At 42.2% G+C, this 16,476-nt stretch overlaps 1 protein-coding gene across 1 annotated transcript in view; it reads left to right on the forward strand.

Annotated features, from left to right (window-relative positions):
- Positions 1-16,476, forward strand: part of LOC118093896 (guanylate cyclase 2G) — a 34,869-nt gene continuing 18,393 nt past the window's right edge. The window contains 8 exon segments of the mRNA XM_088669873.1: positions 1-369; positions 4,596-4,944; positions 8,377-8,486; positions 8,923-9,138; positions 10,531-10,675; positions 11,748-11,883; positions 14,643-14,744; positions 15,564-15,723. Of these exon segments, the coding sequence (XP_088525999.1) occupies positions 1-369; positions 4,596-4,944; positions 8,377-8,486; positions 8,923-9,138; positions 10,531-10,675; positions 11,748-11,883; positions 14,643-14,744; positions 15,564-15,723 (1,587 nt within the window).

A 16,476-nucleotide genomic window follows, 5' to 3' on the forward strand; every position in this document is an offset into this window, starting at 1 on the left:
ATGCAGTGGCACATGAGCAAATGCCCACAGAATTTCTTCCGCATTTACTATGGGTCAGTGGTCTCATTTGCTACTGCAGTTTATTCCACTAACACTGCTAGTGGTCTTGGGATGTCCAAGCTTGTAATAGCCTTTCAGGCTCCTTGGAATATCTCCCATCCCCTGAGTGGCCAAATGTTAAGCTCTGCTATCGAGATTGCCATCGATAAGGTCAATGCGGATCCATCTTACCTAGGCAATTACAGCTTGGAGTTTATTTATGCCGACTCCGGGTGTGAAGCAAAGAAGTCTCTAAATGCTTTCATCAACCAGTTTCAAAAAGAACACATTTCTGCCTTGTTTGGACCAGTTTGCTCCGAGGCAGCGGAGGTTGAGTATGAATTCATCCTGCTTTTTTTGTTTTGTTAATTTGTTATAGTGTGCAGCCAACCAGGACACATCCACACCATGCATTTAAAGCACATTCAATGCTCATTTAAAGTCCAAGGCTTCCCCCAGAGCATCCTGGGAACTGTATTTTGTTAACAGTTCTCGGAATTGTAGCTCTGTGAGGAGTAAACTATAGTTCCAGGGTTCCTTGGGGAAAAGCCATGTGTGTTATATGTGTGTTAAATGTACTTTAAATGCATGCAATCGGGCTTTACATTCCTCTCTTCTCCTCTGCAGATCTCTCTGCACCCCTAAAATCTTCACTGGAGTGTCCCCCAATCTTTCAGGGCAGATTTTGAGGATGTATACAGAGCTGTGAGGTATGGGGGCAGGGAAGAAAAGAAGGTGAATTCCTGTTGTGTGAGCAGATTCCACTTGTGCATAGTCCTGTTTACAAACCTCTCTCACCTTTCTAGAATAGCCCGTAGGTTGTATTTAAAGACTGGAGTTCACTAATCTATTTTATCTAAAAGAGGTGCTCTCCTATGCAGTTGTGGAGCTGCAGGGACCATAGCCAAGATGTTGCGGGTGGGAGGCTGTGTGCCTCCACTGTATTTTAGGACACAGTTTGATTATATCTCAGACCTATCTTAATTTCTAGTCTTTCCATTAGTTCTGTGTACTTGGTGCTCCGCACTCATTGTGTCTGCAAAAAAAATAATCACAAAAACATTTGTTGTTGTTTTAAAAAAGCAAGGTGACTGATAATATCGCTATAATTATTGCTTGCCCACACAGCCACATGTAAACTAATATGGCATGAGGAGCAAAACTGTGCTGAGAAGCTTGCCTCTCTCTTTGAAATATTGTTGGCTTTGAAATATTGTTGGATTAAATATGTCATGGCACCTGTGGTTGTTATGCAAGAGGTGGTTTTTGGAATCTTGATTTTGATGGGAACTTAACCTTGGCAACTTAAAAAGGAAATTAACAAACATTATGTGCCACTTAAGCAATAATAAAACTTCAACAAAAAACCAAAATATGAAAGCTTCTCAATAAAAGACAATTAAAATGGGTATTTAATAAGATTCACAATGAGTTAGAATGAACAATTAACTAAAAACATGTAATTTCTGTCTGTCTGTATAGGCTTGCCTGAACATAAATGTTTTATGCGGCTTCCGAAAAGAGTGCAGCAAAAGTGATGATTATAGGAGGGTACTTGCAAAGTGTGGATGCTGCCACACAAAGTGGTTGTGGGCATTTGATCTACTTTTGTCCTCAGCTAAGGAAAATCCCAGTCAGGAGGCTCAGGACCTCACCATGAGCATACCCTCCAACATTTCTGGCACTGAAATAGGGATGCTCAGTTTTTGGTCCCGAGCTCTCTTGCCTGTACCCCATCTTTCCACCAGGTGGTGCACAAACAAACTAACAGCTGGAAAAGAAACTCGGATCCTGGAGGAGGAGGAGGAGGAGGAGGAATTGGCTTGCTTGAATTCCCTGCAGCAGAGGTGGAGAAACTGTGGTTCTCCATACATAACCAGACCACAGCTTTCAACATCCCCAACTCCTAGCCATGCTGACTGGAGCTGATGAGAGTAGATGGGGAGTTCAAAAAATAAATAAAAAGAGCCCTAGTATTAGGCTGGGGAGGGGAGATGCTGCAGCTGGGAGAGCAAAGCTTTTCTCTGCAACCTTACTCTGTTTTACAGTACTATGCTCCAGCTCATACCCACCAACATTCCTCCAATGAAAATAGGGGTGTCCTATTCAATAACAATAATTTTACTATTTATATCTCACCCATCTTCCTGGAATGCCTCAGCCACTCCAGGAGGCTTCCAACATATATAAAAGCATAATAAAACATTAAGCATTTTAAAAACCCTTCCCTATACAGGGCTGCCTCCAGATGGCTCGGGGGGTCAGAAAACTCCATAACCTCCAACATTTCTCTGATGAAAATAGGGATGTTCTAAGGAAAAGCAGGACATACCGGTATCAAATCAGAAACTGGGACTGCTTCTGTAAATCTGGGAATGTCCCTGAAAAACAGGGACACTTGGAGGGTCTGTGTTAAATGTGCAACCATTTGTACATATTATTAGAGCTCATGGAGATCTTTAAATTAGAGCCTATCTATGACAAAAGGCCCAACCTGCATTCATTTCAGATGGGCTTGGAAGCAAACCAAACGTAGAGTGCATGGTGGCATAGCTGCCAAGTTATCCCTTTTTTACAGGGATTTTCCCTTATGCTGAATAGGCTTCCTCGCGAGAAAAGGGAAAACTTGGCAGCTATGGCATGGTGGATATGCATGAATAGAGACAGTACAACTCAATTGTGATTTAAGTATTCATGCATATAATTCTAGTAAATGGTTCACAGTGGTCTCGATAACTGGTCTCACAATTGATTTGGGAGAAATATTGGTGTATCAACAACCTCAGATATGCAGATGACACAACCTTGATGGCAGAAAGCGAGGAGGAATTAAAGAACCTTTTAATGAGGGTGAAAGAGGAGAGCGCAAAATATGGTCTGAAGCTCAACATCAAAAAAACCAAGATCATGGCCACCGGTCCCATCACCTCCTGGCAAATAGAAGGGGAAGAAATGGAGGCAGTGAGAGATTTTACTTTCTTGGGCTCCTTGATCACTGCAGATGGTGACAGCAGTCACGAAATTAAAAGACGCCTGCTTCTTGGGAGAAAAGCAATGACAAACCTAGACAGCATCTTAAAAAGCAGAGACATCACCTTGCCGACAAAGGTCCGTATAGTTAAAGCTATGGTTTTCCCAGTAGTGATGTATGGAAGTGAGAGCTGGACCATAAAGAAGGCTGATCGCCGAAGAATTGATGCTTTTGAATTATGGTGCTGGAGGAGACTCTTGAGAGTCCCATGGACTGCTAGAAGATCAAACCTATCCATTCTTAAGGAAATCAGCCCTGAGTGCTCCCTGGAAGGACAGATCGTGAAGCTGAGGCTCCAATACTTTGGCCACCTCATGAGAAGAGAAGAATCCTTGGAAAAGACCCTGATGTTGGGAAAGATTGAGGGCACTAGGAGAAGGGGACGACAGAGGACAAGATGGTTGGACAGTGTTCTCGAAGCTACGAACATGAGTTTGACCAAACTGCGGGAGGCAGTGGAAGACAGGAGTGCCTGGCGTGCTATGGTCCATGGGGTCACGAAGAGTCGGACACGACTAAACGACTAAACAACAACAACATTGGTGTTAGGATCTCACCACAATGCTGAGTTTAGCTCGTGTTTACTTATGCATTAATATATAACAACTTCACATCTGAGTGTGGTGGAGTCTCCTTCTTTGGAGGTCTTTAAGCAGAGGCTTGACAGGCATATGTCAAGAATGCTTTGATGGTGTTTCCTGCTTGTCAGGGGGTTGGGCTGGATGGCCCTTGTGGTCTCTTCCAACTCTATGATTCTAGGATTCTATGATTACGTTATGTTGTGTTATTCTCTTCTTTTCTGTGTCTAATTAAAGCCCCTTTGTTTAGGCAAGTTTATCCAGGCATGTGGATGTGGACGTGTTTGAATCTCTTTTTTGTTTGCCACTGTTTTTAATTACCTTTTGATTGATAATTTTGATATTTCTTGTAAACCAGAGGGTTTTCATTGGTTTTTTTTTTTACAGTCAAGTGGTATATAAGTTCTGTTAAATAAATAAATACACTGAAATCCTATTGCATTGAAATCCTATTCACTGAAACCCTATTGTGATTACTTATGGGCACCATTATTGCAGGCAGTGGAATAGAGAAAAATGATTAACAGCTGGTTTTTGTATTTCCAGAAATGGGAAATCAGGCATTATGTGTTTCAGTTTCATACCCCCCCCCCAAAGGCCTTGATGCAATCTGAAACCTATAGAGCACCTAAAAGATCTTCATTTGAATGCATGCAACTTTTTGAATGTCTGCCAACTTTTTCTTCTCCCCCACCCCTTGCCTCATTTCCCACCTTGCCTAGTGACATATTCTCGAGAATTCCAAAGCTTGCACACTATTCTGTGACATTGTGTTTAGTCTGATAAAGATATTTCCTGGCATGGATTGTGGGGTTTTTCCTATGGGCCAACACAAATGCCTTCACTTTTTGTAGAACAAAATGCTATGAGCGACAGTCAACCAAGTTTACTTATTGCCTCTTGAATGTTACTATTAAATCCAGTTCTTTTTATTATTCTCCACCTAGGTTACTGGTTTGCTAGCTTCTCAGTGGAACATCCCAATGTTTGGGTTTGTTGGCCATACGGCCAAGCTGGAAGACTCCTTTGTTTATGACACTTATATCAACCTTGTCACCCCTCTGCAAATGATCGGGGAAGTCCTTTATAGAACTCTCCAGTATTTTGGGTGGAGGTACGTTGGCCTCTTTGGAAGCTCAAGTGATGTTTTCACTTGGGCTGAAACAGAGGAGTTGTGGGCTTCTGTAGAAAATCAACTCAAAAGCAACATCACCATCACTGCTAAGGTGAGATACAACACAAAAGATCAAAGCCTCCATCAAGACAAGCTCAACTATATATCATCAGTTGCCAGAAGTAAGTTTTTTGTTTTGTTTTCATGACAGGTTTCTGAGCTCTGGAGGTAAAGAGACAATTCTCCATGTGAGTTCATAAGTCTCTCAGCACCATGAACTCTGTGCATGAAGGGAGGTGACCAAAACACTTTATTTGGAACAAACTCAAACCAACATTGGACATCAGAAAAGCCTGGCAGAAATCTATGTCTTCAGCTGCCTCACGGCCTGGTACTTAAAGTGCCAGACCCTAGTGAACTGAAACACACATAAAAACATGGATTGGACTTACAAAAGGGATTTTACTTCCCAATCCATTTCCCATGGCTTGGTGAGCTGTATCTGGCCCATGGTCCACTACTAGTTACCCACCTCTTACTCTTACTGTCCTCTGCAAAATATGACACACTGCCACTCGACTTATCAGAAATTGAAGCTCAATACAGTTCTTTTTTCTCCCTGTATGTGCCTGTGTGTACCTTTGAGTAGATCCAACTAGTGGTGCCTTCCCACTAGATATGCTCTCCAGCCAAAGATGCCTTGCTGCCATCTGTGCTGTCTACTGGTAGAGAAAACTGTATTAAACTTGTGTGATTACCTGTCCCTCATCTCTCTGGTGTTCCTGGCTCCTGTGTTCAAAAAGATGTCACACTTTAACTTCTTCTGGGAATGGACATTGCATTCCTAGGGTTGCCATATTTCAAAAAGTGAAAATCTGGAAAGAAAAGTTGTTGAGCTTTAATTGCGTTTTTGAGCTAAAGGTAAAGGGACCCCTGACCATTAGGTCCAGTCGTGACCGACTCTGGGGTTGCTCACTCATCTTGCATTATTGGCCAAGGGAGCCGGCGTACAGCTTCCAGGTCATGTGGCCAGCATGACAAAGCCGCATCTGGCGAACCAGAGCAGCACACGGAAATGTAGTTTATCTTCCCGCTGTTGCGGTCCCTATTTATCTACTTGCACTTTGACATGCTTTCGAACTGCTAGGTTGGCAGGAGCTGGGACTGAGCAATGGGAGCTCACCCCATTGTGGGGATTCGAACTGCTGACCTTCTGATCAGCAAGCCCTAGGCTCAGTGGTTTAACCCACAGCACCACCTGCATCCCTCGTTTTTGAGCTACTTTTGAGGGAAATCGGCAAAAACAATACTGCCAGCATGGGGTGCCATACATCCAGCTTCACCCCCCCCCCCCAGACATTTTACCAATTTCCACCCAGCCACTGACTGCTTGCAACTTCAGTATTCCAGATATGTCCAGGGAATTCTGGTTGTATGGCAACCCTACATTCTCCTGAAGGCATTAAGTCACAATCCACAGACTGCTTCTCAGTAGCTATTTTATAACGCTTCACATCTCTAGATATTTCCCCCTACCTCCTCCTTATATGTGCTGAGAGGTCAAGATGACGCCTTTCTCTCCAACCTACCAAGCTTGTGCTAGCAACACTCCTCAATATCCACTTGTCAGTGTCCTGTTTAAATATGGTTGCGGTGATTTGGGGATTCTTACCGTAGACGAAAAGCAAGGAAGAGGTGGAATGGTAGAAGTTTATAAAATTCCACAGGATGCAGTGATGGCCACCAATTTGGATGGCTTTAGAAAAGGAACTGAACAAATTAATGGAAGATAAGTCTGCTACAGGCTACTCACCATGCTGGGTTTGCTGTGCCTCCTTGTTCGGTTGCTAATAAACACAGGAAGGAAGAGTGCTCTTGTGTTCAGGACCCTCCTAAGGGTTTTCCATGTGGCTGGCCACTGTGAGAACAAGGTGTCGGACTAGATGGGTCATTGGCCTGATCCAGCAGGCTCTTATGTTCTTACGCCACATAGGTTTAAGTCATGCAACCACTTGCAGGATTTGGGCTGATGGAAGATCAGATTTGAGGGGCAATTTGGCCACATTGTTTGGGTTTACGCCTATTGACTCATCTTATACATATTACCCAGATATGCCCTAATTAAATGTTGCATGCGTACATGGAAGTCCAGGACGCATGCCTGGCAGGCAGAGCAGAAAGGCAAGGTCTTGCTCTTCTACCACGTATAGGGAAAAGGTAAATATTACTAAAAAGATTGTGGATTTTTTTTGTCCTATGTGAAAATTCTTACGGGCTTCTCTGTGTAAAACTGTTTCAACCAAGAAACTCGTTTAATGAGCAGAGCTAAGGACATGCTGAAAGATTTCCCCAAGGTTATTTATTTATTAAAATTGGTATACCACCCTTCATCTGAAGATCAAAAATCAGAACGCAAAATACATAATGAAAAACAAACCACACCCAAACACATTTAAAAGGCCACAGATTGTTTAATCAGCCAAAGGCCTGGTTATAGAGAAATGGTTTTTGCCTGTTGCCTCAAGATACGTAATGAAGCCACCAGGCGGGTCTCCCTGAGGAGAACATTCCATATTTATATATTGCTAAACCTTTGTAATGTTCACAACTCTCGCCTTTCCATAACATTCTGTTTCACAGACAAGAAAGGAGTGGAGGTGTCTAAATCTGGGTGATGGGTGTGTAAGTCACATGGTTACACAAGGCCAAGAGCTCTACTTAATGCCCGCTTGTAACAAGAACTATTTATACAATACTTGGTATAAATGGAGGCAGCATTCTCATACTTTTTTAAAAAAAAGTACCACTAACAACTGGAGTTGGGAATACTTCTTTGCTTAAGGAGTATTCATATGTACAGCTTCTGGTTACATTCAGGTGTTCTGGTCAGGGACTTCCAAAGACCAAATAAATGACTTTCCCCCCTCTCTCTGTGAAATATGATACACTTCTCTGGACTGCAATACTTTAATCTTTTGTTATGTGCACTGATTTCAATGGGATCCGATGGTCATTTGTGTGTCTGAGGGCCTGGGAGTTTATTAAATGATTTGGGTGATGAGGAAATGATCGAAAGTTACATTGGTTTTAAATACCCAAGATATTTTGTATTGCCTCATAGTGATGCACCCAGAATTACGCACAATCATTTTCCATTTTCACAATCAGTCATTTACCAATACTTACAACGACTTTGTTCACCACATTATCCAATGTGCATTTATCAATACATTGTTTTGGCTTTTCTTTTCCTTTTGAGTTTTGTACCACTGTGTTTGCTGTTGTACCAACTATTTAGTTAGGGTTGCCATATTTCAAAAAGTAAAAACCAGGACAAACCCTAAAGTTGCTTTGAAAAAAGAAGAACCCCAAAACGGCCACACACAAAAAAACCCTTGGTTTTCGGTTGACTTGCCTAAGATCCAGCACAATGCGCTGCATTTTGGAAATTCCCTGCAGACGTCATTTCTGCCTTTGAAATCCTGGTAATGTCAGGGAAAATCTGGACATATGGCAGCTCTAATTTAGTTGCTGCTACTGGCTCAGTTGGTGGGTAAACTTGACTTCTTAGATGCGCTGGGAACTGATCTCTACTGCCGGTATTTCTTTTGCAGTTATTGTTATAATCTGCAGTGCTTTGGATGCAAGATCTATTTTGTTAGAGGCCAAGAAACTAGGTATGACAAATGGACCATATGTGTTCTTTGTGCTGCAGCAGTTTGAGGTCAGTAAATAGCTGCAATGTGGTGAGTATTTCTTCATGACCTTGCTAAAAGCATGGTTTTTAAGCATTCCTGTCCTCAGACTTACAACTAAAAAGACACAACACAACAGGAAAATGGATTGTGAGGGAAAGGAGGGGGGAAAGCAAACTCAGGTTCAAGTTCTCATTTACAAGTTGTATGTATGGTGGGTCAGAAAAGCAATGGGTATCTCCAAATTTGCATGCTGTAGTATTTAGAATTCAAGACTATGGCTGGGAAGAGTTGGGTTCAAATTTTGCAGCATCCATTGCCTTAGACACTATCTCTCATCTAACCTACCTTGAAGATAAAACCAAGCATCTATATTGTTCTATTCCTATTACTAAGCATTATGGGAATGGGGTAAGCTGCGTATTTATTACCAACAGTGCTATCAATCACTCTTTTGTCTTCTAGGACAATTTTTTGAAAGAGACTTGGAGTAATGAGAACAGCAGCGACCTAGATGCCTATCAGCCTGTGCTTCTCATAGCTCTCACATCTTACAGAGAATACAAGACCTATTCTGATTTTGTGAAGGAGGTCCACAGCAAACTGAAGGAGAAGCAGCCTTCGGACAGTTTGTTTTCTTCACACAGAGAGGTCATATTCACAGCCACAACTTAGATACTTGTTCCAAGGAGGCATAACAAAAAAACGAGAGGAAACCAGGTTGAATTTTGCCTAACTTGGATTATCCTAAAGGGCACTGTGATGCCACATAGAAAAAAAGGGCCAAATATGTCAAATTTTCTAAAGGCACGATCATCTGATCCAATATTTTGAATAAGGATCTTGTATTGATTGTTGACTTTATGTTAAAAGTGTAGGAAATAGATGGTTGGTTTTTATGGTAGACAACATCAAAACATTCCTCGAGAGATTTTCTTCACTCTAAAGCCATGCTGATTAGTTTTAGGAGCTGAGGCTTTCAACTCATTTACTAACATGTGTAGTCTCATTTGACCTGCAACCAGGCCCATGCAGAGCTTGTCAGTGAGGCCCAAGGCAGGAGTCGTGGTAAAATAAAGTTATAAACTCACACAAGAAAGTAGCCAATCCCTGACAGTGCCCCCCCCACCAGCTTAGCCCTCCAAGGCAAGTGTGCCCAGCTGCCCCCCACCACACTCTGCATGGGCCAGCCTGCATCCATATCAGATAACACATACCTTCCAAGCGTCCCGATTTTCCAGGGACAGTCTTGGAATGATGAAAGCTATCCCAACTTCTGATTTGATCCCAGAGTGTTCCTATTTTCTCTGTCAGTGCCAGCACCACCGAGCTCAGGGAGGAGTATGAGCCAGCATTTGTTCTGAGCAGAGTTGGCAGTGGCAGTTGTGACTGCAAGCGGATATCCCGTTGCCCCTCCATGGCCTCTCTGTGGTCTCTCCATGGCCGCCACAGCCAGCCTCCTCCCTTGGGCAGCTCACAGCGACTGCTGGAGTGTGGGCGAGGAGAAGAGGCTGCCACCGCCCAGGCCCAGCCCTATATAAGTTGCAATTTCAGCTGTATAGTGGTACCTCGGTTTACGAACTTAATCTGTTCCGGAAGTCCGTTCTTAAACCAAAACTGTTCTTGAACTGAGGTGCGCTTTTCCTAATGAGGCCTCCTACCGCCGGTGCCCTTCCACCGTTTGGATTCCATTCTTAGACCAAGGTAAAATTCTCAAACCAAGAACTATTTCCGGTATTGCAGTTTGTAAACTAAATCGTTCTTAAACCGGACTGTTCTCAAACTGAGGTATCACTGTATTTGAGGGAATCACTTGAAGGATGCCTTGTGTCGAACTACTTCAATTGCTTTTGTTTGATTTTCTCATTGCAAACAGCGGAAAGTCTGTAAATTTTGATAAGAAACCTGATTTGCAATGGGGGTTGAATAATTTCGATTGCAACTGGATTTTGAGTTTGGAACAAATGATTCCACTGCTAAATATGCGGTCAGACAACTTCTGAAAGAATAGTTTAAGAAACTTCTTCCGTTAGAAGCCAAAACTCTTACTGTTCTATATTAACTGTTTTCCAGGTAAGTTCTTATGCTGCTTACCTACACGATGCTGTTTTGCTTTATGCATTATCCATAAAAGAAATGTTAGAAGGGAAAAAGGACTTCCGTGATGGAAAGGCCCTTGTCAACAGTTTGAAAGGTTACAACAAAACTCCAATGTATGGTAAGTTTGTGGATTCAGACTGCAAAAACAGTCACTTGAGAGAGGGAGGGAAGCCACACTTCTGTAGTTGAGCAGATACTCTGAATGTTGATGCCCCTCCCATGTATCTTTGGGTAAAGCATCTCAAGTAGCAGGGCTGAGACAACAGAGAAGCTTTCATTCACTTGGTACTATCCAAATGTTTTGGACTACAACTCTTTTGTCCCAGCCTCCATGGACATTCTGGCTGAGGCTGATGGGTGTTAAAGTCCAAGATATCAGGTCGGTGAAGAGTACAGAGCATCTGCTAGCCTAGTACCAAGTCAGAAGGACCATCCTGCGTACTTCATGAAGCAGCACATATCTGGAGTAGATCCATTGATCTTCTAAATAAATGTGCAAAGGAAGCTGCTTTAACTATTGTCAAGTGAGCCTTAGGAACTTTTTCCACGTGACTCTTAGGATCTCATGCGATGCCAACAGAGAATGCTTGGGTGCAACTCTGAGATTGCCTGTTGCCCTTAAAAGTATTGTCTCTCCACGTTGGTTGCATGTTCAGTCAAAATAACATTGATAGATATAACAGAATGAACCATTTATTCAACTTTGGCATTCACAGAAACTTCCCCCTGATTAAAAGTGGCCACCTATAAGCCATCTTCAAACAGCACGTAGCTGAGCTATGGAGTTCACCAACAGCCACTAATCATGATGGCTATGTCCTGCTTCCAGGATCAAAGGCAGTATTCCTCTGAATACCAGTCACTTGAGCACAATAGCAGGCGAGGGCTCAGTCATGTTCCTATTGCAGGCTACAAATAGGCATGTGATTAGCCACTGTGAGAACAGGCTGGGTTTGATGAGCCTATGGCCTGATTCAACAGGGCTCTTGTGTTCTGGCTATCCTGGAAATCTTTGCAATTTAGCCAGTGGGCTTTTGACTAATGCAAAATGGACGGGATACATAAATATGTAGTGCATTGTGTCTTCCTATGCTGAGGAAGAGGCAGAAAAATAACCTCAGTCAAAATGGGACAGGTGCGCTGAAGTGTGGGGAATGTGCTAAAGCTCTTATTTTTAATATTTTGTTTAGGCATTACTGGGCCAGTCAACATTGACGAATTAGGTGAGAGGAACATGGATTACTCTGTCTATGATCTCCAGGAATTTGGCAACTCAGTTCATTTCATTCCAGTTCTTAACTTTGATAGTGTCAGGAAAACGATCAGGTATTATTTGTGTGTGTGGTTCATGGGTACTTTGCAATTTAATCTTTTGTACAGTAGATTTACCTTGTAAACTACCATATAATCTTCTTTGTATTCATTCTTTGAAGGTACAGGTAGGTAGCCATGTTGGTCTGAGTCGAAGCAAAATAAAAAAAATTCCTTCAGTAGCACCTTAAAGACCAACTAAGTTTTTATTTTGGTATGAGCTTTCGTGTGAAGGAATATCTTTTCCTTTTTGCCCGTTTTATGAAGGGAAGAGCTGAGACCAAGAGTCAGTGACTCACCCAAAGCCATTTGAATGAGTTCTACAGTATGGCGATATTTGAACCCAGGACCCATGTTCAGCTGCCATGTATCCATGCATTATTGTGGTTGTCTGCAAAAAGAGAGCAAGCAGCTGCTCACACATAGACCTCCATGTAATTGAGACACCCAGTTACTCTGATGTCCTGATCCCATGGAAGTCTACTCTCCAGCATCTGCTCATGTCTAGACTTTGTGGGGCAGCCCTGTTCCCTACTGTGATGCCTCCACCTGCAACTTTAAATTCTATATTGTAAAAGCAAACTGAATTCAGCTTTACAAAATCATTTTTAATTCTCCTGCTTGCCTTGCAAAGATAACCACTTTGCATGTGATCTATTTTTCTGGTTAGCAAGTCAGCAGAAGTCAGCCTGGTTTCCTCCAGATATTTTGAACTACAATTTCCTATAGTCCCACTCAGCATAAATGGGCAGCACCAGGTTAGGAGGGACAAGACACCTACTTACATGCAAAGAGTAACATATGCTAGCTGTGTGGAAAGCTGCCATCTTCCTCCTTCTTAAATCAATTCAATGCTTCCTTCTTTATGATAATCTTGAAATTCTATTTTCATTGAATATCTCTGAAATGAAAAGTGTGGATTTAAAACTACTAGGTTTCTTGCCTTCGATGCCACTCAGGAACAAAATGGTGGCAGGACTAGAAAGTCCATTGTCAGTGTTAAATTCATTCTGTTATCATGATCGCTGTGTCATTGATTGCATAAGCATTGCATGGCTTCCTTTGAACTAATTTGAACTTGTGTTAATTAAAGATGAGTGGTATTCTGATACCAGCAGATATAATGATTATGGGTTGTATGCACTGTGGCATTGAGGAGAAAGTTCTGTCAGCGCAAGGATTTCTTCATGTGCAATGGAATGTTCTCTCACTCTCCTTCTTTGTGACCCCTCCCTAAATCTATTCTAGGTTTCTCGACAACCCTCCAGGCTGATTTGGGGATGGCACATGTGGTGAGATAAGAGTGGAGGAAATCCCATTGTGCCAGTACCAATCCTTGTCCTAGGGCAAATTTTAAGTTGAATGCCGCCCATCATTATTTTTTGGGCAGACTTCTAAAGAACAACTGATCAAATGTTCCACTTTAACATATTGCAAAAACATTTCATCATATTAAACAAACTTTTAAAAGAACTTATCAGTGATATCAGCAATGACCTGGTTGGCCGGATTAAACCAAATGGTGGGCTGGATTAGGCCCCCGAAATGGACTTTGTACATGCCTGCATTAGGGGATTAAGAAACCACAGCTAAGAAAAAGGAGGATCACACTTGGGATTGGCCTCAGAGCAGTTGCATGATAGCTTCAGTTGCATAGGCTCCATGTATCTATTCCAGTGAACAGACAAATCTAGGACTTAGGTTTGCCCCTCTGTTATTGACAGCCATCCAGGTCCAAGGTCGTGCTGAAGCCTGAGCTACCCACAACGTAGGATACCAGAGCATGACCATATGCTGCCCAATCAGCAATTTTTTTTCTGAGCGTACCCTTTTTAATAAATACAGATATGCTACACACAGCTCATGGGTAAAAACGCATACCTTGACCTAACACAACAACCCATTTCCCAAAAGATAGCAAAGGCTGAGCGAAGTCCATGGAAGAAAAACACACACCAACAGTCAACTTCAGTAAGTCACTTACTGGACTTGTTCGAAATAAGCCATTCTTAACCTTTACACCCCAAATTTGGCATAGGCCATCCTCAAACATAACAGATCAGTTTGTTGAACCATTTTGTAATTTTTCTTCTTTGGCGATCACTCTTAGCGGAGTAAGATTGTTTTCCATGAACATGGTCTTAATAGTGAGTCTGTAAGTGACTGTGGAGGCCAATTCTGGATCCACACATTTTGTATTTATAAGCCGCAGAACCTACTGTCCCCAGTTTCTAGTTATGATGGCAGAACGCAATCCAATCAACTCACCCTTAAAACTGGGAGGAAAATGGAAGCCAAGATGATGTGAAGAGCTTTCCTGACCTAAGAGCCAGGGGAACTCTAATGAAGGGTTTTCCAAACTTGGGTCTCCAGCAGTTTTTGGACCACAACTCCCATCATTCCTGACCACTGGACCTGGTAGCTAGGGATGATGGGATTTGTAGTCCAACAGCAGCTAGAGAGACAGGTTTGGGAGACACTGCTCTAGTGAAAGAACCTGAATGTGCTACCTGAAATCCCTCTATATACTTTCATTCATATGTTTGTAGTTTATGTCTAACTTAGATAACAATGCACTTTTAGTTTCAGGTCAGAACTTAAAACCAATTTCCTATTCATTTTCACATGGGAAATTATGGCTGTTTATACATTCATCTTTTGTAGTATGGGTACATTTATCACAAAGTATGTGTGTTAATGAGTTTTGGAAATAAAGATCCTCCGGCTTTATAACTGATGCAAGATACTGACATACTTATTGTCTCTGTCCATAGCCCAACCAGAGAGATTGACTATATCGGTTGGACAGATGGAGAAATACCTAAGGACAAACCACTGTGTGGGTTTCAAAATGAACACTGCAAAACTCCAGTTACCAGTAAGTGTGATTATGTTATGCCGGCCGGTGAAATGTGGGTTATAAATTTATTATTACTACTAACATGAGAGTCCCATGGACTGCAAGAAGATCAAACCTATCCATTCTGAAGGAAATCAGCCCTGATTTCCTTCACTTCCTCACTGGAAGGACAGATCCTGAAGCTGAGTCTCCAATACTTGGGCCACCTTATGAGAAGAGAAGACTCCCTGGAAAAGACCCTGATGTTGGGAAAGATGGAGGGCACAAGGAGAAGGGGACGACAGAGGACGAGATGGTTGGACAGTGTTCTCGATGGTTAGACAGCCACCAACATCAGTCTGACCAAACTGTGGGAGGCAATGGAAGACAGGAGTGCCTGGAGTGCTCTGGTCCATGGGGTCAAGAAGAGTCGGACACGACTAAATGACTAAACAACAACAAAACATGCAAGTAGGACATACTGCAGTATCATGTATCTTCTATGCCTTTTGCTGTATCAAAGCTGCTCTGTTCTTGTCTGACACAACTAGCTGTGCAGTTCTGACCATTTTCATTCCACCAAGTCAAACCTGGATGTTCTTGTTAAAAATAAACAAATAAATCAGTTTTCTTCATAAGTTACAGTTGTGGCGGGGACCGTGATCACATGTCCCATTGTATGATTGCATGATAATGAATAGCCGTGTGATTTCTAGCTCCTTTATATTCTTTTCGCACTGGTGCGATGGATTTGCTGCCTTGAATTTGGCCCTTTTTTGCTTTGTTTTGCTTTTGGATGTGTTCCCAAGATTCAGCTTCATTTCTATGTTCCTTAATGAACTGTTCTTTTGTTGTTAAAAGGTTCAGCCCTGATTGTTATGATAATTCTGCTGATAATATCGGTATCGGGGGCCATTGGTGTGGCAATGTATATGAAGAACCACAAGGGAAACCTTCGAAATGATACATGGTGGAGAATTAATTATGAGGATATCATCATTTTAAATGATAATAAGGTAAAGGATGAGCTGTTGTGTACTGAAACTCAAATTTTTATCCCAAGGATACAGTTCTCCAGGGGCTTATTTGAGGGGATCAATTGCATTCATGTAGCACTTGGTGGATGTGGAATCATAATGATCTAATACAGATCTGAAGCCAAGTCTTTTCAATAGCCTTCATTAGACATTCTGCCCCCTTGTTCCCCTTTCTCAGGACCCCTCACAGGTTGGTAGCTGACTGCATGAAGCAGAAAATCTCCCATATTTTTCTGCACTTTTTAGAAACCCTGGAAAACGTATGGGGAGGCTCCTCACTTGGCGTAGTCGCCCTTCAGCTTAAGAAGGGGGACAGTAGAAACATCTCTGGTTTGCCCTGTTAACTTTATAATTTTATTTCATTTACAATATCACTCAATAATAAAGGTTTTCTGGGTGGTTAACAATAAGATCAAAACCACAAGAAGTTCTCTTTTTCTGACAAGATGAACAAGGTCTCTTTATCCCATATGACTACAATACATTATTTCATAATTCATTAGTATCAGCAAAAAGAAAAGCAGATGTCAGGGTGGAAGGTTGAGGCCCAGCCTTCTCCTTAACGTGCTAGTTTCCTGTATATAGGAGTATTTCCCCCTCCTATGATGTGAAGTGGTGCAGTTGAGACATATTTCCTCTTGTACTCTTTGTACAAGAACTATGGCTGTGTTTCATACTTACTGTAGGTACTTGCTTTGTTGCAACTGAACTTCATGTTAACTACTTGCCACC

The sequence above is a fragment of the Zootoca vivipara genome, chromosome 5, assembly GCF_965207765.1.
Source record: "Zootoca vivipara chromosome 5, rZooViv2.hap1.1, whole genome shotgun sequence".
Taxonomy (NCBI): domain Eukaryota; kingdom Metazoa; phylum Chordata; class Lepidosauria; order Squamata; family Lacertidae; genus Zootoca; species Zootoca vivipara.